Source organism: Lampris incognitus, chromosome 5 (genome assembly GCF_029633865.1).
Source record: "Lampris incognitus isolate fLamInc1 chromosome 5, fLamInc1.hap2, whole genome shotgun sequence".
In the NCBI taxonomy this organism is placed as follows: domain Eukaryota; kingdom Metazoa; phylum Chordata; class Actinopteri; order Lampriformes; family Lampridae; genus Lampris; species Lampris incognitus.
The window spans coordinates 3,763,508-3,786,872 of record NC_079215.1 but is presented as its reverse complement, the minus strand read 5'-3'; the positions used below and the strand labels follow the sequence as shown (position 1 = coordinate 3,786,872).

Genomic DNA, 23,365 nt, shown 5'->3' with positions numbered 1-23,365 from the left:
CATATAATCTACACACATAATCTATACACATAATCTATACATATAATATACACACATAATCTATACATATACTCTATACACATAATCTATACATATAATCTACACACATAATCTACATATAATCTATACACATAATCTATACACAATCTATACATATAATCTATACACATAATCCATACATGTAATCTACACACAATCTAATCTATACACATAATCTATACATATAATTAATACATATAATCTATACACATAATCTACACATACAATCTACACACATAATCTATACATATACTCTATACACATAATCTATACATATAATCTACACACATAATCTACATATAATCTATACACATAATCTATACACAATCTATACATATAATCTATACACATAATCTACACACAATCTAATCTATACACATAATCTATACATATAATTAATACATATAATCTATATACATAATCTATACATATAATTAATACATATGATCTATACAGTGGCTCAGAAGTGCAAAAAACAAAAACAAAATGCACAAAAAGAAAAACTAGCAGCCCTGGGGTTTTTGTGTTTGTGTTTTGCACTTCAGGGCTGCACGTTTTTGTTTTTGCATGTTGCATCTGCACCTTGGGGCCAAAAGCTTTTGCTTTTGCGTTTTCTTTTTGTGTTTTGCACTTCAGAGCCACCGTAGCGCTCTATCAAACACTGCATGGGAGGAATTCATGAACCCCTCGTCCCAGACATGTAGTCTGACTCCTCTGTGTCACAGGCATGAATAGTAATTAGCTGCTAAACTTCAACATCAGGTGAATATTGAATGTCCTGCTGAGTAACACAACCACAGTGAAGTCAGCACCGCATACAACACACACCTTGAATTTCAGTTTCACATAATTCATATTCATCCCTGTGACACCAGATTCAATACACTTACTCTGAATTTCAGATACGTCTGGCACCATGTGACTTGTGACTGTGTTTAGTGTGTGTCATATCCGACATGACATTATAATGACACGGAAGCACACTAGAGGTTTAGGGAAGCCCCTACTGTCCTCATGAACACCTGACTCGTCACGCACTCGTGTCTGTTTGTAGGAGGACTGTCCTGAACTCTGCTGGCTTATTTTCAGTGTTCGTGTGGGCGACTGATGGATTTTGGCAGGAAGCAGCTCTGTCGGGGCTGACGCAGAACGATGTGCTGCTACTGACAACTGGGTGTGGGCTAAAGGACGTCGCGTCTCCTTGCAGCCTCCCATCATCAACAGCCATTAACTCCCTCCGCTCCTCTTTTCACAGCACCACAACCCCCACCCCGAATAGCAACACGGCCAAATCACCACCGACAGCAGATTACCGCTTCAGTCACAGCCTGCGGGGTCGCTCGCCCAACCAGCAGGGTCATTCGCCCAACCAGCAGGGTCGCTCGCCCAGCCCGCAGGGTCGCTCGCCCAACCAGCAGGGTCGCTCGCCCAACCAGCAGGGTCGCTCGCCCAGCCCGCAGGGTCGTTCGCCCAACCAGCAGGGTCGCTCGCCCAGCCCGCAGGGTCGCTCGCCCAACCAGCAGGGTCGCTCGCCCAACCAGCAGGGTCGCTCGCCCAGCCCGCAGGGTCGTTCGCCCAACCAGCAGGGTCGCTCGCCCAGCCTGCAGGGTCGTTCGCCCAACCAGCAGGGTCATTCGCCCAACTAGCAGGGTCGCTCGCCCAACCAGCAGGGTCGCTCGCCCAGCCAGCAGGGTCATTCGCCCAACCAGCAGGGTCGCTCGCCCAGCCTGCAGGGTCGTTCGCCCAACCAGCAGGGTCGCTCGCCCAGCCTGCAGGGTCGTTCGCCCAGCCAGCAGGGTCGCTCGCCCAGCCCGCGGGGTCATTCGCCCAACCAGCAGGGTCGCTCGCCCAACCAGCAGGGTCGCTCGCCCAACCAGCAGGGTCATTCGCCCAACCAGCAGGGTCACTCGCCCAGCCTGCAGGGTCGCTCGCCCAACCAGCAGGGTCATTCGCCCAACCAGCAGGGTCGCTCGCCCAGCCCGCGGGGTCATTCGCCCAACCAGCAGGGTCGCTCGCCCAACCAGCAGGGTCGCTCGCCCAACCAGTAGGGTCATTCGCCCAACCAGCAGGGTCACTCGCCCAGCCTGCAGGGTCGCTCGCCCAACCAGCAGGGTCATTCGCCCAACCAGCAGGGTCGCTCGCCCAGCCCGCAGGGTCGCTCGCCCAACCAGCAGGGTCGCTCGCCCAGCTTTGACAAAGAGGTGGGACGATAAAACACCCCCCTCCCCGCCCCACCCTGCTGACTCTAACGTTTATGAGGGCTGTAGGTGTGCTTCAGTTTGTTCTCATGAAAACAAAATGTCGACTCATTCCTTCTGCCCCCCCCCCCCAAATACTGCCTGGCACGCCACAGCTGTCAATCAAACGTAAATCCCAAGCAAAATGAACATAATTGGTGTGGATTCCTGCAAACTACCGACAGGTCTGTCTGGCTGAAGAAAAAGCAGAACATCTCCCGGGGCGTCTCGTACCACAGACCCCGAATACCAAGACGGTTGCATCACTTGAAACAGCAGTACGGCAACGCCGGCGCCATGGAAACACACAAGCGTATCGCCGCCCGAGTCTCTCAACGCTTACTTCAAGACATCACCAGTAACGTTTCTCACCCCGCCCACACATGTTGTTACTTGTTTCTCACCCCACCCACACATGTTGTTACTTGTTTCTCACCCCACCCACACATGTTGTTACTCGTTTCTCACCCCGCCCACACATGCTGTTACTCGTTTCTCACCCCACCCACACATGCTGTTACTCGTTTCTCACCCCGCCCACACATGCTGTTACTCGTTTCTCACCCCGCCCACACATGCTGTTACTCGTTTCTCACCCCGCCCACACATGCTGTTACTCGTTTCTCATCCCACCCACAGATGTTGTTACTCGTTTCTCATCCCACCCACACATGTTGTTACTCGTTTCTCACCCCACCCACACATGTTGTTACTCGTTTCTCACCCCGCCCACAGATGTTGTTACTCGTTTCTCATCCCACCCACAGATGTTGTTACTCGTTTCTCATCCCACCCACACATGTTGTTACTTGTTTCTCACCCCGCCCACACATGTTGTTACTCGTTTCTCACCCCGCCCACACATGTTGTTACTCGTTTCTCACCCCGCCCACAGATGTTGTTACTCGTTTCTCATCCCACCCACACATGTTGTTACTCGTTTCTCACCCCACCCACACATGTTGTTACTCGTTTCTCACCCCACCCACACATGTTGTTACTCGTTTCTCACCCCACCCACAGATGTTGTTACTCGTTTCTCCCCCCGCTCACACATGTTGTTACTCGTTTCTCATCCCACCCACAGATGTTGTTACTCGTTTCTCACCCCGCCCACAGATGTTGTAACTGGTTTCTCACCCCGCTCACAGATGTTGTTACTCGTTTCTCCCCCCGCCCACAGATGTTGTTACTTGTTTCTCACCCCGCCCACAGATGTTGTTACTCGTTTCTCACCCCACCCACACATGTTGTTACTTGTTTCTCACCCCACCCACACATGTTGTTACTCGTTTCTCACCCCACCCACACATGTTGTTACTCGTTTCTCACCCCGCTCACAGATGTTGTAACTTGTTTCTCACCCCGCCCACAGATGGAGTTACTTGTTTAAAATCATGCTTGTTTAATGATAACAGCCCACGTTTCATGACATTCAGTCTGAAAGTAGAAAGAGTATCTTGAGTCAGTTTCTTGTTCGGTAGTTTCTTTCCCTGCTTCGTAAAACTTCCTCAGAACAACTGACACCCATGAAACAAACGCACTTCCATGAAACAAGCGATGTGACCCATCGGCGGGTCGAGAAAACTCGGTAAGCGATAGCCTGAATGAAGCATTATGAGACTTAGAACAAGGTTAAATCCCCTTTCTGAGCCGTATATCACCCGCAGCAGCAGACTGACGGCAGTGGCGGCGGCAGAGTGGTTTTTTTTGGCTAAATTACAGTGGGGCTACTCCATACAGCGGCGGGGCTCAAATCAATGTCAGAATTTCCATGTGAATACATACACAATAGAATAGCACCCCCCCCAACAGCTGGAGATACCATGCATTAGGCGACTATGGGTTAGATGATGCATGCTCCTTTGTTCACACCCAAAATTACATCGAGAGCAACGAACGTGGACGGCCACTACTACTACTGAGTTTACACAATACTATTCATGCTATTTCAACTCATTCATGCTGTCAGGCACACCCGTCCACTGCACGCTGCGCGGCGGCAGCATTTAAAACGAGAACACAACACGTAGTGTATAAACACAAACAATGTGTCACATCGGCCTGTCCGTAGCGCTGAACACCGACAGTAAACAGTGTGTCTGAGACTTTCATACTTGGCAGCAGAATTGTTCGTATGAGTGATTATAACTTATAATAAATGTCAATGGCGCTAGCTAGCAAGCTAATTTAACCCGAATGTGTGTCTGTTCTGTTTAGGAAAATGACGTCATCACTTTAATAGCGGCATTTGGTCTGCGCCCGTTGATAACACCGATTGGAGATCAGAAATGAGAGTTCTTGGTTGTTCCATGGTGGGGCTAACACAATTCTTGGCTGGGCTGTAGCCCAACTAAGCCATACCCTATCGCCGCCACTGACTGGCGGTGGTGTGGGATCTGGTCTGCTTGCTACTGCTTTAACAAAGACATTAAAAAGCAAAAGACTTCTGGCAACTGCACGACAATACACAAAGCTGCACCAAGTATCTGGACAACTTAATATTGGGTCTTTCCCCCTTTTGCCCAGTCCACGGCTCGACTGTGTCCAGGTTTAAAAGTCCTTAAAGGTCCCATTAAACGGCATTTGCAGCACTGCAAACTTCCCTGATTTCTAGCACGTCCACATGAAGCAGAACATTGGTGGTGGGAGTGCGACATGGAGAGTGTGGGTGCACGCTACCAGCTAGCCTGGATTTGATGCTGAAGGGTCTTACCTCAGAGAAGAGGTGCTGGATGACTGTAGCCAGAGCCTCAACCCTCTTGTTCCCCTGGACCAGCAGTTTCCTCAGCTGCTGGATCCCCTGGTTCTTCTTCTCGGTCTGCTCCTTAACGTGGTCCACTTTAAGCTGGCCCGAACCTTGATCCGCCACTGTCGCGCACCCGCCACCGGCCTCCCCTGCTTTGAGCTTAGACGCGGGCCCCAACCCGTTCTGCAGTCGAGAGCAGGTTTTGGGGCTGGACCGTGACCCGGCCCTGGCCCTGAAGCTGAAACCGGAGGTTGCCGTCGTCCCGGTCGACCCCACGGTGTTTGTGGTTTCAGAAGTGGAAACCGGGAAAACTGACGCAGCCGTGCCATGTGTGTTTATCGGGTCCGATACCTCGGGTGGAAAGAAAAGGTGAGAGAAATCAGAATTCAAAGAGGAAGTTGTGTGTGGTACTTTAACTCGGACAGACTGGTAACACGCCACGCCTCCATCTCTTCACGCCACGCCTCCATCTCTTCACGCCACGCCTCCATCTCTTCACGCCACCCCATCAGCATACCCCTGTGGAACTGAACGGAGGAATAATAACAGAGTATGGAGCCTTACCAGCTCGGGTGGAGGCTGCTGCTGGTTCTGGTTGCTTCCACTGGTGGACACCGGTGGTGGTGCGGCGGTGTTTGCAGTGATGGGTCTCGCCGGCGCCCCCCTCGGCTTGTTCTTGTCCACTGCAAGAGAGCAGTGTCCATTTAGCGCGGTGGCTGTGATGATGTTCAGCATGGCGTTAACACACCAACGCCAACACACACACAGATATACACACACACACACAAACAAACACACACACACACACTCTCTCTCTCAGCTCTCGGATGTGTTTACAGACACACACACACCACGCTACCTCCACCACATCCAAACACAAACACCCGCTCGCCAACCGGACGCACAGATGACATAAACACGCTTCTTGAAAAAAAAAATCTGCGCGTGGAAAATTTAAAGTCAGCACAACACACACACACACAAACACAAACACACACACACACACAAAACACACAGTCCCTTCTCTCTGGGCTCGACTAGAAGAACATCCAACCCAGAAAACCACAAAATCCTGGCACACAAACAAACGGAGCGACTCCTGCTTCCCCTCTCCTCCCCAGCAGATGAGAGAGTCTACCTTTCTGCCTGGTTCAGCTCTGAGCAAGGAATCGTGGGTAAGCATTGTAATGGCTCTCTCTCTCTCTCTCTCTCTCTCTCTCTCTCTCTCTCTCTCTCTCTCTCTCTCTCTCTCTCTCTCTCTCTCTCTCTCTCTCTCTCACACACACACACACACACAGAAAGAGAGGGAGGGAGGGAGGGTCAATATATACGAGAGAGAAAATGGTCAAGAGAACGACTGAGAGCAAAAGACAAAGCGATGGAGAGAGTGAAAAGAAAGAGGGATGGGCAGAGGGAGGTCCCCCGGTGTACATTAAGGACTGCATTACCATCAGGCAACGAGCAATTACAGAAGGGAGGGGGGGGGAGGGAGAGAGAGAGAGAGAGAGAGAGAGAGAGAGAGAGAGAGAGAGAGAGAGAGAGAGAGAGAGAGAGAGAGAGAGCTTTCATCATTTTGCTGCTCTTTCCTTCCACCACTTCGTTACCGTCTCCTCCGTTTCATCCTCCCGTACTCAGTCCATCTCATTATCTGCTCTCCTCTCTCTCGTCCTCCCTCCCTCCCTCCCGCTGTCCCATCGTCAGATGGACCAGAGCCGATCCCTGACTGGATACTGAATTACATCAGTTGTTTATGTTGGGGGGGGGGGTTGCAGAGAGCTGAGTGATTTATCATCGTGAACGCCGCCACACGTGTCACCTCACGACAGGCAGGAAACATGCCACCATCTACCAACCACGTACTAATACACTACCGCTGGAACTAGCTCCCAAACTGTACACAGCGGCATCCATGTGGAGCCCCGAGGACCGGCCGGCGGGTTTTTCTGGGGTGCACGTTTTTCTCATCCTGGTCTCAAAAAGAAACACTTTAATGCGGACAGGAGAAAACCTGTTACGGTCTAGAAGTCACCTGCAATCTATACACTGATGATTTGTCCAAGCAGCTGAAAGCCTGTAACACTGGGTGCATGATGGGTAATACCATATCATGTATGCAGATGACCTTGTCATCCTCAGTCCCTGTAGCGCTGGTCTCCAACAGCTCCTAGTTGTGTGTACGGTGTGCAGCAGGATATCACATACAATGCTAGTAAGAGTGTTGTCATGACCTGCAGAACCAAAGAGGACGGTCATCTAAAACGTCCTGATGTTACATTGTCTGATAATAATCTTGGGGTGTGTAAAGGTGAAATATGTTGGACATTATATTACTGAACAAATGACAGACGATGATGATGGTTATAGACAATGCTGCATTATGTATGCACAAGCACACACTGTCACACAAGTTTGGTATGTGTTCCATTAGTTTGAAGATGTCTGTTCAGAGCATATTGTACACCACTTTATACTGCCCCCCTGTGGTCACACTACATATCGTACACCAATTTATACTGCACACCTGTGGTCACACTACATATTGTACACTACTTTATATTGCACACCTGTGGTCAAACTACATATTGTACACCAATTTATACTGCACATCTGTGGTCAAACTACATACCGTACACCAATTTATACTGCACACCTGTGGTCACACTACATATTGTACACTACTTTATACTGCCCCCCTGTGGTCACACTACATATCGTACACCACTTTATACTGCACACCTGTGGTCACACTACATATCGTACACCACTTTATACTGCACACATGTGGTCACACTACATATTGTACACCACTTTATACTGCCCCCCTGTGGTCACACTATAAAAAAGCAAGCTTACAGAGGCTTCGAGTATCTTATAATGATGCCATGAGTATACACATAAGAGACCTAGATGGTGTAGTGCAAGTGAAATGCTTGGGGCTGCAGGAGTCAACACACCTTTCAGGCTCTTCTAAGAAATCTCATGTATAAATGTATTTGCCGGCTCAGTGACTCTGATTGTGTAATCATCATGAGTTCAACTAATATAAGATTCAGGGCCACACGCTCCCAGTCCCGGCAGGGGGACCACTGGTATAGCTGCCTTCTTATAAGACACTGGTTTGTTCCTTTTATGTTATCTTATTGTGTTTACTGTGTGTATTGTCTGGGTTTTTTTTTTTTACCTCTTTGTCTTTGTCTGTTACGGACCCTGAGTCTGCAATGAAGTTTTGAATTGAAAATTGAACTGAAAAGCCTCAAGATCAGTAAGGAGGCCAGTATAACCACCCCGACCAGTTTTCTGTGGGAAACGATGGCTGATGAGGTGGTGCAACAAGCACTGCTAGTGAACTAGGGCCCATCTGGGCAGCTATAACAGAAAATACAGATGGGGGGAGGGGGGGTGTCTGGGTAGTGTGGCGGTCTATTCTGTTGCCTACCAACACGGGGATCGCCGGTTCGAATCCCCGTGTTCCCTCCAGCTTGGTTGGGCGTCCCTACAGACACAATTGGCTGTGTCTGCGGGTGGGAAGCCAGATGTGGGTATGTGTCCTGGTTGCTGCACTAGCGCCTCCTCTGGTCGGTCGGGGCGCACCTTTCAGGGGGTAGGGGGAACTGGGGGGAATACCGTGATCCTCCCACGTGCTACGTCCCCCTGGTGAAACTCCTCCCTGTCAGGTGAAAAGAAGCGGCTGGTGACTCCACATGTATGGGAGGAGGCATGTGGTAGTCTGCAGCCCTCCCCGGATCAGCAGAGGGGGTGGAGCAGAGACCGGGACGGCTCGGAGGAGTGGGGTGATTGACCAAAAAGTACAACTGGGGAGAAGAAAGGGATTTTTTTTAAATAAAATTAAACAAAAATAGAAATAACAGATGGGAAACCTGATACCAGAGTCTGACGATGAGGACGAAACCTACGAAACGGTTTTAAGTGTTAAGTTTACTTTTAGTCTTGATGCTCGGTTATCCAGGTAAGAAGAGCAAAGGTTGAACCACTTCATCAGGACACAACAGTTACTGACAGAAACGTTTCATCTTCATCCATGTGACCTCTTCAGTCTCACCTGACTGCAGGTACCCCCACCCTCACAAACCACACAGTGACTGCAGGTACCCCCACCCTTATAAACCACACAGTGACTGCAGGTACCCCACCCTTATAAACCACACAGTGACTGCAGGTACCCCACCCTTATAAACCACACAGTGACTGCAGGTACCCCCACCCTTATAAACTACAACAGATGTAGCTCTATTCTACGACAGATGTAGCTCTATTCTACAACAGATGTTGCTCTATTCTCTGACAGATGTAGCTCTATTCTCTGACAGATGTGGCTCTATTCTACAACAGATGTTGCTCTATTCTCTGACAGATGTAGCTCTATTCTCTGACAGATGTAGCTCTATTCTACGACAGATGTGGCTCTATTCTCTGACAGATGTAGCTCTATTCCACGACAGATGTTGCTCTATTCTCTGACAGATGTAGCTCTATTCTCTGACAGATGTAGCTCTATTCTACGACAGATGTTGCTCTATTCTCTGACAGATGTAGCTCTATTCTCTGACAGATGTAGCTCTATTCTCTGACAGATGTAGCTCTATTCTACAACAGATGTTGCTCTATTCTCTGACAGATGTAGCTCTATTCTCTGACAGATGTAGCTCTATTCTACGACAGATGTGGCTCTATTCTACGACAGATGTGGCTCTATTCTCTGACAGATGTGGCTCTATTCTACGACAGATGTGGCTCTATTCTCTGACAGATGTAGCTCTATTCTCTGACAGATGTGGCTCTATTCTCTGACAGATGTAGCTCTATTCTCTGACAGATGTGGCTCTATTCTCTGACAGATCTAGCTCTATTCTCTGACAGATGTGGCTCTATTCTCTGACAGATGTGGCTCTATTCTCTGACAGATGTGGCTCTATTCTCTGACAGATCTAGCTCTATTCTCTGACAGATGTGGCTCTATTCTACGACAGATGTGGCTCTATTCTCTGACAGATGTAGCTCTATTCTACGACAGATGTGGCTCTATTCTCTGACAGATGTGGCTCTATTCTACGACAGATGTGGCTCTATTCTCTGACAGATGTAGCTCTATTCTCTGACAGATGTAGCTCTATTCTCTGACAGATGTAGCTCTATTCTCTGACAGATGTGGCTCTATTCTACGACAGATGTGGCTCTATTCTCTGACAGATGTGGCTCTATTCTCTGACAGATGTAGCTCTATTCTACAACAGATGTTGCTCTATTCTCTGACAGATGTGGCTCTATTCTACGACAGATGTAGCTCTATTCTCTGACAGATGTAGCTCTATTCTCTGACAGATGTAGCTCTATTCTACAACAGATGTTGCTCTATTCTCTGACAGATGTGGCTCTATTCTACGACAGATGTGGCTCTATTCTCTGACAGATGTGGCTCTATTCTACGACAGATGTAGCTCTATTCTCTGACAGATGTAGCTCTATTCTCTGACAGATGTAGCTCTATTCTACAACAGATGTTGCTCTATTCTCTGACAGATGTGGCTCTATTCTACGACAGATGTGGCTCTATTCTCTGACAGATGTGGCTCTATTCTCTGACAGATGTAGCTCTATTCTCTGACAGATGTAGCTCTATTCTACGACAGATGTGGCTCTATTCTCTGACAGATGTGGCTCTATTCTCTGACAGCCAGATGACCATGGCCCTGCTGCTGAGAGCGTTGCTAAACAAGGCATCCAGGCCGTCACTCAGGCCGTGCATGTCACTGGCCTCTGCTTCTTTTAGACACACTGCCACCTGCTGGTGAGCACTGAACAGCACAGGCTGGTCAAAAGGAGTCCTAAAGGGATGTTCAGGGCACACGGGTGAAAAGTGAAATAATAATAATAAATAGCAATACTAAATAAATATTATCGCTAAATTAGAGATAAAAAGGCCATCTGAGTTTGATGAAAATGTTGTTTTTCTTCTACTTGAGTCAGAGCCAGCCATACCTGTCACTCAGCCTCACCATAAAACACTATGGACACTCGTCTCCTCATCCGCAAACGGTTTTCTCTCTATACTTTTACTCAGCAGCAAACGAACAGTCAATTCTGTTCAAAACCTCTCTAGCAATTACTGGTGAACACGGAAAGGTTTCCTCATCATCCATGTGACCTCTTCAGTCTCACCTGACTACTGGTACCCCCACCCTTATAACAACACAGCAGCATAACCACCCAAACCAACCACGGGTTGCATATGCAAATTGCCATGAACATTAATTAGAGTTACAATGGTCATGTGTGCAGCATTGTAAAACGGCAACACATGTACTCTTAACCCCCCCCCCCCCCCCCCAGTTCAGGGATGGTCGTTCCCTCTTCACATAACAGGGCCTGTTTATTGTGGGAGTTCCTTCCCCGGCTGCTGTGTCGCTGGGGACGCCGTCAGCTCGGTGGTACCGATGACTCCTGATGACTCCTGATGACTCCTGATGACTCCTGATGACTCCTGATGACTCCTCGTTCGTGCTCCAGAGGATGAGGAGAGACAAACCTTAAGTACATCTGTTGCCATCTTACAATGCTGTGAAAAACCGATGTCCTGGATGCTGGAGCCTAGCCCAGCAGTCACTGGGCGGCAGGCGGGGAGACACCCTGGACAGGCCGCCAGGCCATCACACAGGGCCCACACACACACACACACACACACACACACACACACACACACACACACACACACACACACACACACACACACACACACCTAGGGACAACTTAGTATGGCTGAGTCACCTGACCTACATGTCTTTGAGTCACCTGACCTACATGTCTTTGGACTGTGGGAGGAAACCGGAGCCCCCGGAGGAAACCAACACAGACATGGGGAGAACATGCAAACTCCACACAGAGGACGACCCGGGACGACCCCCAAGGTTGGACTACCCCGGGGCTCGAACCCAGGACCATCTTGCTGTGCTGCCCCACATGGCCACTGTAACTCGAGTTAAAGGTCACCGCAATTTGCATATGAAACCAATCTTGGGTTTCGGTCGTGATGCCACTGTATTGATTATAAGGGTGGGGGTACCTGCAGTCACTGTATTGATTGTAAGGGTGGGGGTGGGGGTACCTGCAGTCACTGTATTGATTGTAAGGGTGGGGGTGGGGGTACCTGCAGTCACTGTATTGATTGTAAGGGTGGGGGTGGGGGTACCTGCAGTCACTGTATTGATTGTAAGGGTGGGGGTGGGGGTACCCGCAGTCACTGTATTGATTGTAAGGGTGGGGGGTGGGTACCTGCAGTCACTGTATTGATTGTAAGGGTGGGGGGTGGGTACCTGCAGTCACTGTATTGATTGTAAGGGTGGGGGTGGGGGTACCTGCAGTCACTGTATTGATTGTAAGGGTGGGGGTACCTGCAGTCACTGTATTGATTGTAAGGGTGGGGGTACCTACAGTCACTGTATTGATTGTAAGGGTGGGGGTACCTACAGTCACTGTATTGATTGTAAGGGTGGAGGTGGGGGTACCTACAGTCACTGTATTGATTGTAAGGGTGGGGGTGGGGGTACCTGCAGTCACTGTATTGATTGTAAGGGTGGGGGTACCTGCAGTCACTGTATTGATTGTAAGGGTGGGGGTACCTGCAGTCACTGTATTGATTGTAAGGGTGGGGGTACCTACAGTCACTGTATTGATTGTAAGGGTGGAGGTGGGGGTACCTACAGTCACTGTATTGATTGTAAGGGTGGGGGTGGGGGTACCTGCAGTCAGGTGAGACTGAAGAGGTCTCATGGATGATGATGATGAAACAATGTTTCGGTTAGTAACCGCTGAGTCCAGATAAAGGAAGGTTGAAACAGTTCATCTGGATGATTCAACCTTCTCTGGATTACTGAGCATGCCTCCAGACCGTTACCAGTTAAATTAACAAATAAGCAGCATTGTTAATAATATGTAGAGGATCCTTACCACGCCACGTCCTACATGTCAACCTTTCCCAAACCTGCCCTCGTCTGTCGTTGCCGACATAAGAGAGTACAGCTAAAACATTTTATTTTTTTGTGTATTTTCCCCCCCTTTTTCTCCCCAATTGTATTCAGCCAATTACCCCACTCTTCCGAACCGTCCCGGTCTCTGCTCCACCCCCTCTGCTGATCCGGGGAGGGCTGCAGACTACCACATGCCTCCTCCCATACATGTGGAGTCACCAGCCACTTTTTTCACCTGACAGTGAGGAGTTTCACCAGGGGGACGTAGCACCTGGGAAGACAACACTATTCCCCCCAGTTCCCCCTCCCCGACCAGAGGAGGCGCTAGTGCAGCGACCAGGACACATACCCACATCCGGCTTCCCACCCACAGACACGGCCAACTGTGTATGTAGAGATGCCCGACCCAGCTGGAGGTAACACGGGGATTTGAACCAGCAATCCCTGAGTTGGTAGGCAATGGAATAGACCGCCACACTACCCGGACCCCCTAGCTAAAACAACTGACTGCCAACAAATCAACTGCCAATACACATCCCTGCAAATATTTACCTGATTGCTGCAAAACCATTGGTAATATTAACACATACCAAGGCACTACGTCACAAAACGTCAGACAAGGTAGTGTTAAATTAGCAGTGTTAAATTAGCAGTGTTAAATTAGCAGGGTTTAATTAGCAGGGTTCAATTACCAGTGTTAAATTAGCAGTGTTAAATTAGCAGGGTTCAATTAGCAGGGTTCAATTAGCAGTGTTAAATTAGCAGGGTTAAATTAGCAGTGTTAGATTAGCAGTGTTAAATTAGCAGGGTTTAATTAGCAGTGTTAGATTAGCAGTGTTAAATTAGCAGGGTTCAATTAGCAGTGTTAGATTAGCAGTGTTAAATTAGCAGGGTTTAATTAGCAGTGTTAGATTAGCAGTGTTAAATTAGCAGGGTTCAATTAGCAGGGTTCAATTAGCAGTGTTAGATTACGTTATATTATTTCCAGTACGTAAGAGGTTATATCAAAGTCAAGGCAGGTGAAAAAGAGTCTGCAGTGACGTAAAAAAAAACAAAAAATGACTCAGGGGCGTCCGGGTAGCACAGCGGTCTATTCTGTTGCCTACCAACATTGGGATCGCCGGATCGAATCCCCTTGTTACCTCCGGCTTGGTCGGGCGTCCCTACAGACACAACTGGCCGTGTCTGCGGGTGGGAAGCCGGATGTGGGTATATGTCCTGGTCACTGCACTGGCGCCTCCTCTGGTCGGTCGGGGCGCCCGCTCTGAGGGGGAATAGCGTGATCCTGTCGCGCGCTACGTCCCCCTGGTGAAACTCCTCACTGTCAGGTGAAAAGAAGCGGCTGGCGACTCCACATGTATCGGAGGCAGAGATGGCGAAGCCAGGTCCAGAAAGTACAAATGGACCCCAGTGGAGAGTGGGGTCCACGAGAATCAATTGGTTTAGCGCATGGGTGGAGCAAATACATGGTTAGGACTTTTACTTTCTGGACCTGGATTTGCCCCCCCTGATCGGAGGAGGCTTGTGGTAGTCTGCAGCCCTCCCCGGATCAGCAGAGGAGGTGGAGCAACGACCGGGAAAGCTCGGAAATTAGAGTAATTGGCCAAGTACAGTTGGGGAGAGAAAGAAGGAAAAAATCCACAAAAACAAAAAAAAACGACTCCTGTTGAGGAACAATCAGTCTCCTTCATTACACGGCGTTAGCATAACGAGCTGAATTAGCAGAACTGCTTCCTCTGTGAACGTACATTTCCTGCAGTGAGTCAGACTACACCTAATCCACTACAGCAGGGGTGCCCGACTCCAGGCCTCGAGGGCCGCAGCGTCTGCAGGTATTCGTTGCAACCATGCACTACACCGCCTGATTTAACTAATTCCTTCCCCTCCTTGGTCCAAGAGGCGAGCTAATTAGCTAAATCAGGTGGTGTAGAGCATGGTTGCAACAAATACCTGCAGACGCTGTGGCCCTTGAGGCCTGGAGTCTGGCACCCCTGCACTGCAGACTCGCATGCATGCAGCTAGCATACATGCAGCTAGCATACATGCAGCTAGCATACAGCGCTGACAGGCTTGTCCGGTAACCACAGTAAAGACCCGCTGCAGGGGAACACCCCTATTGGCAGTCATTTAAATGACCCAAACGTCGCCCCACATTTCTCCTCGCCCCGGGCAGTGGCGCCCCCAGAAATGTTTCATGGGGGGGGCCAAATGGGGCCACTGAAAATCTTGGGGTGGCACTCCAAAACCAAAAGCCATGACTGAATTTGGGGAATCCTATGCTGCTGTTGTAGTATTACTGTACTATAGGCTAGTGGAAAACTGTCAACATGAGAGTTAAGAAACATAAACATTATTGGTTTAAATGAGCAGCACCTCATGTAAGATATCAGATAGAAGCTTATTATGCATAATCAGAAGCATATTCTGCATATGCCACTCGTGGCTGGGGGGGCCAGCGGGGGGGCCAGGGATAGTATCGGGATGGCTGTGGCCACCCCTGGCCACCCCTTGGGAGCGCCACTGTGCCCGGGGTTCATACAGATGTTTTTGAGCCTGGATCCCAATTTGGTAAATCGCAGGCCTGCAAAGACTCATTAAAACATGCTGGTAGTCGTCACAAGGGGGCCAAAAAAAGAACCGGGTCTTCAACCAAAACCTGGATCCTGAAACACAAAGTGAGACAAGCTGCTCCGGGCTGTTTCTGCAGGATTACACACCAAAACAAAACAAACAGCCCCCGTGCGAACTGGACGGGACACGCTTTGGTTAAAACCCGTCACTTCTTCTTCTGTCTCGATTACGGTTCTGACAGAAGAGAAGAACAGAAAACAGGGTGTGCGTGGGCCGCGAGTACACACAACTACCAACCACGCACACACTTCTCAGATCACACTGCCCCGTGTACCCACAAGTCTCCATTCAGGGCTGGTGTGAGTGGGAAGAAGAAGTGGCGCACACACACACACACACACACACACACACACACACACACCTAAAGCCTCCTACACACCGTGTGATGTGGATCTCATAAACTCGGGTACGACATCCGGTGTGATGTGTGTAAACTGTACGACGACAACACAACTGAACCCCGGGCTGCCACGCAAGTCCATAAAAACGTCATCGGCGTGCATGCCGCGTCATCGATCCACGCCGCCGGCGGCGCAACACGGCGCCAAGCGGGGACCGAGTCCTTTCAGGGGTCACGCAGCCCATTTTGCTGCTCGTCTGGTTGAATTGGAGACTGCAAGGTGGTGCCAGTTGAGGAGAGCCTGGAGAGGTGGAGGCATGCTGCAGTCACACTGTTGTGAGATGGTCGTCCTAAATGTCCACACTGTCGGGCTTTTGTCCCGGGTTGACTTCGGTCACCCGACCGTCATAACGGCCGTCTTTGAGCCGGGCTCACGGTGTGACGTAGGACCGCTGTTTTGGAGCCACCGCCACGTTGAGTCATCGGTCGTCTGAGACGGCCACATCACAGCGTCTGGGGGAGGCTTAACGAAGGGTCATTTCCTGTGCAGCAAGAGGTGAGATTACCCCGTTTTCTGATCCGTCCCGGTCTCTGCTGCCCCCCCTCTGCTGATCCAGGAGGGCTGCAGACTACCACACGCCTCCTCCCGTACATGTGGAGTCACCAGCCGCTTCTCTTCACCTGACAGTGAGGAGTTTCCCCAGGGGGACGTAGCGCGTGGGAGGATCACGCTGTTCCCCCCAGTTCTCTCTCCCATCTGAGCAGGCACCCCGACTGACCAGAGGAGGCGCTAGTGCAGTGACCAGGACACATACCCACATCCGCCGAACAAGTCGGAGGCAACACGGGGATTTGAACCGGCGAGCCCCGTGTTGGTAGGCAACGGAACGGACCGCCACGCCACCCGGACGCCCGAGAAATAAAATGTAACTCCATAGTGACGGTGACCCCAACAGTGAACAAGAAAGCACAGACATTTTGAACACTTTCTAAATACGGTCATGTCATCACCACACGTCCAGACCACTTTTGCAGCGGGCTAACTGACTGTAGAGCTGCACGGTTACACAGCACCACTGATAGGACCGGCAGCAAGCCCGCCTCTGCTCCTGCCTTTGTTGTCGAACGGCCGATCATCGGCAACAACCAGCACGCCGTATGGGGCGCCGCTAGAAGGTGACCCGGCAGTCAAGTGGTCTGAACGGGTGTCGGTGACGAGAGGACGTTTCCTTCTTGGGTGTTTGTACCTGGTGGCTGCCATGCAGTGAGACACAGCTGCTGCTGGGCCCAGACTGAGAGAGAGACAAGACTGGTTAGCATGCAGTAACGTTCAGTACTTCACCTCCAGCACCGCCTCACAGACAAAACCTTCCCGTGCAGCTCACACAAGGCCGAGTCCGTCCACCCGGACGCAGCGTTTACTCACAGACACGTTTCATCACTCACCTAATGCCTCTTTGCATGGTACCGGCTCAGCTGGACTCTACTCTGTTCGACTCCACTCGCTTTACTGTGTGGGATGTGGTTTTCCACTGCAGATAGGACCCCTCACGGTGAAGCCCCGCGGGTCATCTGTGGGCGTGGTGACTAGTTTCCCTCCCTTGTCTAGCAGCGCCCCACACCAGTGTTTTATTTTCAACAAGCCCAACTGTAAATGTGTCCTTCACATGAACAACATTAGTGTCACTAAGAGACTCACTGAGAACACATCATGTTTTACATGGACAGATTATCAACTATCATACAAGTGTCATAAGACTCACTTTGGCATTTCCTGTTATAAACACAGCTGTTCAATTTCTCTCTGACCAACCAGTGGTCAGAGTTTATTTATACTTAAATACATATAAATACGTTTTATTTATATTCTTATTTATATCTTAATTCAAATATTTTAATTTATTTATATGATTTTATTTATATTTAAATAAATCTACGTAAATATACATATATTTATTTATATTTATTATCTTTCTTTCATTATTCATTTATTTATAGTGGTATTTTCATGTCACCTTTTAGTATCGGCTCAGCTCACTTGGTACCAAAAAAAGTACGTGGTGCCAGGCACGATCCCTAACTTCTGCCCAGTGGAAAACCAAAGCAAATGAGTCGAGTTGCGTCGAGTCGAGCCGATGCCATGCAGTGGAAAAGGGGCATAAGTGGCCTCTTGTGGGGCATAAGTGGCCCAGCTGACTGCAGGTATCCACCCTTATAAACAATACAGTGGCCTAATGACCCAAACCAATGATCGGTTTCAACTTGATTGATTGGTTGATGATATGCAAACCGCCGTGACCATTAACTAGAGTTACCATGGCCATGTGCACTATTCACAGAGAATTGGGGAATAGTTGCACTCACAGCATTGTAAGATGGTGACAGATGTACTCTTAGGCCCCCTCATGGTTCAGGGATGGTCGTTCCCTCTCTACATAGAAGACTGGGGGCGGGGGGGGGGCTAACAGTACATCTGTCGCCATCTTACAATGCTGTGATTGCAACCATTCCCCAATCCTCTGTGAATTGTACACATGGCCATTGTAACTCTAATTAATGGTGACCTCAATTTGCATATGAAACTGACCGTTGGTTTTGGCACTGTCTTGTTTATAAGGGCGGGGGTACCTGCAGTCAGGTGAGGCTGAAGAGGTCACGTGGATGAATGACGACACGTTTCTCTCAATAACCGTCGTGTCCAGATGAACTGAGTCAACGTTCTGTGATTTGGTTGATCTAGGCCTATAGGTTGACTGATCTCATCAATTTGCTTATAAATCTGTGATCGTTTCAGTCTTATTTGTGCTTTTCTACCTTGTCTTTTTTCTGTTGTTGCATTTTACCTGGCTTCAACTTTCTGTGAATTTCTTACCTGGATTATTGAGCACGCATAAGGACGTCCTATGCAACATATATGTAGTTAACAAAATACCCTCGATGCAAAAGCATCAATGAATGAGGACCTAATTGAGGACATCCCCCGAGATCTACTTTTAACCCCTATTTACTCTCAATGTGGATTACAACACTTAACGACCAACGTACCAGATCCTGACCCTGACCTTAACCAAACCTAAAGTGAGCCACATTGAACCTAATACCCAAACAACCACTTCTAAACTTTACCTAAACTTAACTATCGCTAATATAATGCCTAAACATAACCATTTGTCAACTCTTTTAAGCATCTCTAATCTAACAGGTGACCAGAGCGGAAGTCCTGAGCTACGTCCTATAAGTGGTCACCAACCCCGCTCCTGGAGAGCTACCTTCCTGCCAGTTTTCACTCTAAACCCTAATTTAACATAGCTGATTCAATTAATCCAGGTCTTGCTAAGTAGGTAGGAAGTAGAATAAGGTGTGTTAAACCAGGGTTGGAGTGAAAACCGGCAGGGCGGTAGCTCTCCAGGAGCAGGGTTGGTGATCACTGTGACCTACACTGAAACGCATTGTATGAATTTGACAATGTAGTTCGACGTGTCGACATTTAGTCTCAAGAGGCTAGATGTAGACGTGTATTCTCATCTCAAAGGGCTTAGTTACATGGCGCCTCGTGAGACTAGTTGACATGCATCATATAGTACATGTGACAGTTCGCTGGCAATCAGCGTACTTTGGGAAATGCAAATAACGTTGTATATGAATGTTTTCTCTGTGAGACTGGGTTAGTCACCTCATAGAAGAAGAGTGGACAGGATGGGCACCCCCTGGCATGGTGGTCTTCAGTACACCTTAGCTGGCTGCTATTACATTTGAAAAGCTGCGGAAGTAATTTAAAGCACTGAAGTACATATGACTCAGGAAGATGGACTGCTGCCGAGCAGCACGGCTGTCCAGGCGTTAGCTAGATTATATGTTGTCCATGCTAACGGGTTGCTCAGAGTGTTTCAGTGCAACACAGATGGAAATTTCCCTGCAGGGAATGAGAAGATTGATTTTTATCTTATCATATTATTACTTGCTGTTGTCTGTGCACCAGCGACCTGACCACTGAATGGGAATGCCCTTTCCATCCATTCTACTTCTTTGCATTCATTGCAGGAACCAGAGCGGGATGACGGTTGGTTTAGATGTTGGGTAGATAAGTGGAAGGAAAGAAAGAAGGTCGGATAGTGAAGGAGTGGGGGGGCTTTAAGTGTGGAGCCGTTAGCACACGCCAGACACAATCTGTATCATCTCTTCTAACTGAAATTCAATATATTCTACATACAATTCTATTCAATATACTATGCTGAAGTACTCAGGTTGGCAGTCTTGGTGGTGCCCGCAGTTTGGGAGCAAACTAACCATTTTGAAACCAGGTTAATGGAGATTTATGATGGCACCACCCGATCTCCTCTCCTTAAACTCTCCAAATGGACAAGTAAGCAAAGTTGTTTGGCTGAAGTGGGCCTCCCTGCGTCTTCCCCCAATTACCAACACACAGGATTTCACATCACTTTATGTTACTGAATTAATACAGAAATGTATTAATGTGACAAAAGTATGGCTGTCCAGCCTAGCCGGACGCTTTAGTGCAAGTGCAAGTGGGCATAGCTTGGAGGTTAAATAAAATGGAGGACTTGCCGTTGCAGTCGCATTTTTGCAACTGGTATTTGATCTCCATCCTTTTATCTAACAGGTTGACATCAACTGGGAGAAATCCTCATCATCAACAGCTTAACACAGTGACAACAATGAAAATCAGCGAGAGTCAGACTGAGGGCAACACCACCGCTTAACTGGATAAAGAAATGTTGATGCTCTGCCGTTGACAAGCTCGGTCATTAACACACAGTCTCAGACAAATTCCCCATCACCAACAGAATAGGCGACTGACTGCCAAAGAGGCCGACTCAAGCCAGAGAAATGGTTAAGAGGACATGTGTTGGCGTGTTTGATTTACTGTCAAACTGTGCTGCCGACCAAATCGGACGCACCAATTCAGAGGCGGATTAATGTGGATTACTGGATTTACATGAGCATGTGTCTGTCTGTCATACCAGTGAATAGGTGTGCCAGTTCTGGAGAGTTGGTGCAGTGGATACAACTGTTTTAACTAACATGCTAACACACATACACAGACACAAACACATAGACACACACACACACTCTCTCTCTCTCTCTCGCTCCAGGTAGTTGTTGGGGTTTACAACCCCTTAATCTGCTGTGTTTGGATTACTCTGCAGATAAAGCAAATCTGAGCTGGAGGAGATGAAAAAAAATAGAATCCAAAAGGATTAATCCAAAACGTGAGGCCGGACAGATTTGGTTGATAAGGCCAGTGATTTGGACGAGAGTCGGTTAGTATATGCCAGCTCATATAATCAATTATGGATTACTTGTAATCTGAAGATAATAGCTCTGATTAAGATTGCACGAAATACGACATCATTTTATCCATATGAATAAACTCAGCTGTGCACGATCCCATACTAAGATGAAAATCGTTAATTACTTAACTAGTATTCATAATGTTTATCTTCAAAATCTGTTGAGAATCGACAAGTGTTGTGAGATCACCATTGCTTTTCATAAACTACAACATTCTCATTCATTCATTCATTCATTCATTCATTCATTCATTCATTCATTCATTCATTCATCATCAGCCACTTCTCCGGGGTTGGGTCGCGGTGGCAGCAAGCTAAGTAGGGCACTCCAGACGTCCCTCTCCCCAGCAACACCCTCCAGCTCCTCCTGAGGATCCCAAGGTGTTCCCAGGCCAGATTGGACATGTAGTCCCTCTAGTGAGTTCTGGGTCTACCCCGGGGTCTCCTCCCAGTTGGCTGAGCCCGGTAAACCTCCAAAGGAAGCTGCCCAGGAGGCATCCTGAACAGATGCCCAAACCACCTCAGTTGGCTCCTTTCGACGTGAAGGAGCAGTGGCTCTACTCCGAGCTCCCTCCGGATGTCCGAGCTCCTCACCCGATCTCTAAGGCTGAGCCCAGACACCCTGCGAAGGAAACTCATTTCACCCGCTTGTACCCACGATCTCACCCTTTCGCTCACTACCCAAAGCTCATGACCATAGGTGAGAGTTGGAACGAAGACTGACTGGTAAATTGAGAGCTTTGCCTTCCAGCTCAGCTCCCTCTTCACCACAACGGTCCGGTACAAGATCCACATTCCTGCTGATGCTGCACCAATCTGCCGCTCCATCCTACCCTCACCCGTGAACCAGACCCCGAGATACTTGAACTCCTTCAGTTGAGGCTACAACTCAGCCCCAACCCGGAGGGAGCAAACCACTAATTTCTGGTAGAGAACCATGGCCTCAGACTTGGAGGTGCTGACTCTCATCCCGGCCTTTCACACTCAGCTGCAAACCGCCACATTAAACTACAACATGTTGACAAGATCTATCACATTACGTTATCTCTTAACAGGCAAGCACTCATTTTACTTTTTAAACTAAAACTTGTTTTGTTTTGCTTTTTTGCATCAGTTGCTGTAATCTCATGTGAATGACAATAACCACTTTACCAGCAGGTTATTTCGATGCAACTGTAAGATTTTAAATTGCGATTAAAAAAACTGAAACTGTAATACCAAATTAATAAAGAAATTCATTTAAAAAAAGTTGTACGTTAACTTGGAAAAGCTATCAAGCGGACAAACAGCAATGGAAATGATGATGCTCAAGTTTAACCAGTGAACAGTACTTCTTATACACCAGTCCTCATTTTTATCTTGAAAATGTTATGGTTTCGTAATCTCGTCACAGCCTGTGAACGGTGAAGTTGTTTTCTTTCCTAAACCGAGTGAACACAAATGGAGCCTGAATTGCGTCTTTATTTTCCCCAACTTCATTTAACAATCGGCTGCAAACTACTTCAACATTCATTGGACGATTACGCATTCAACCCAGACGGTGTTTTAACCATCGGTCTGTCTCTCTGCAGAAAGGAGACCATCAATATCACGGACGAGTCAGTTTACCGTGTCCCGTTTTACCTCAGGTCCTGGGCTTCACTGCTCTCCTGCAGCAAAACACATGACAAAACAGCAAAGCAGAGGTGGCATCACGTCTTTGTGTTCCAAGTAACAAGTCTCAAGTCTTGGCATTCAAGTCCCAAGACAAAAAAAGTCAAGTCTCGATTCAAGAACCAAGTCCTAAAATTTGAGTTTTAAGTCTGAAACAAATCATTCACTCCTTATCAAATTTAATGCCGTTTCAAAATTGACAAAAGAGCAATAAAGTACAGAATTTAAGCAAATTATGAACGTGTTTTACAATTTGTATTTACCACGGATTGATTCAAAGTGTAATTAATCTGACAGGACGTGGATGCGGGGCAGGCTAAGCTAACTGCTAGCCCAGGCAGACCGGCAGTCCGACAGTCATCCTGGCGTTTGCTCTCTTGGACAGTGATTTTTTTTTAATGTTAGATATGTGTGTTCTTGTA

At 48.2% G+C, this 23,365-nt stretch overlaps 1 protein-coding gene across 1 annotated transcript in view; it reads right to left on the bottom strand.

Moving 5' to 3' along the window:
* The window catches only part of LOC130112875 (microtubule-associated tumor suppressor 1-like), a 153,239-nt gene that overhangs the window by 63,879 nt on the left and 65,995 nt on the right, over positions 1-23,365 (bottom strand). Inside the window, exons 5-6 of the mRNA XM_056280393.1 lie at positions 5,590-5,708; positions 4,993-5,376 (exon numbers count right to left, since the gene is read on the bottom strand). Of these exons, the coding sequence (XP_056136368.1) occupies positions 4,993-5,376; positions 5,590-5,708 (503 nt within the window). The remainder of the gene's footprint in view (positions 1-4,992; positions 5,377-5,589; positions 5,709-23,365) is intronic.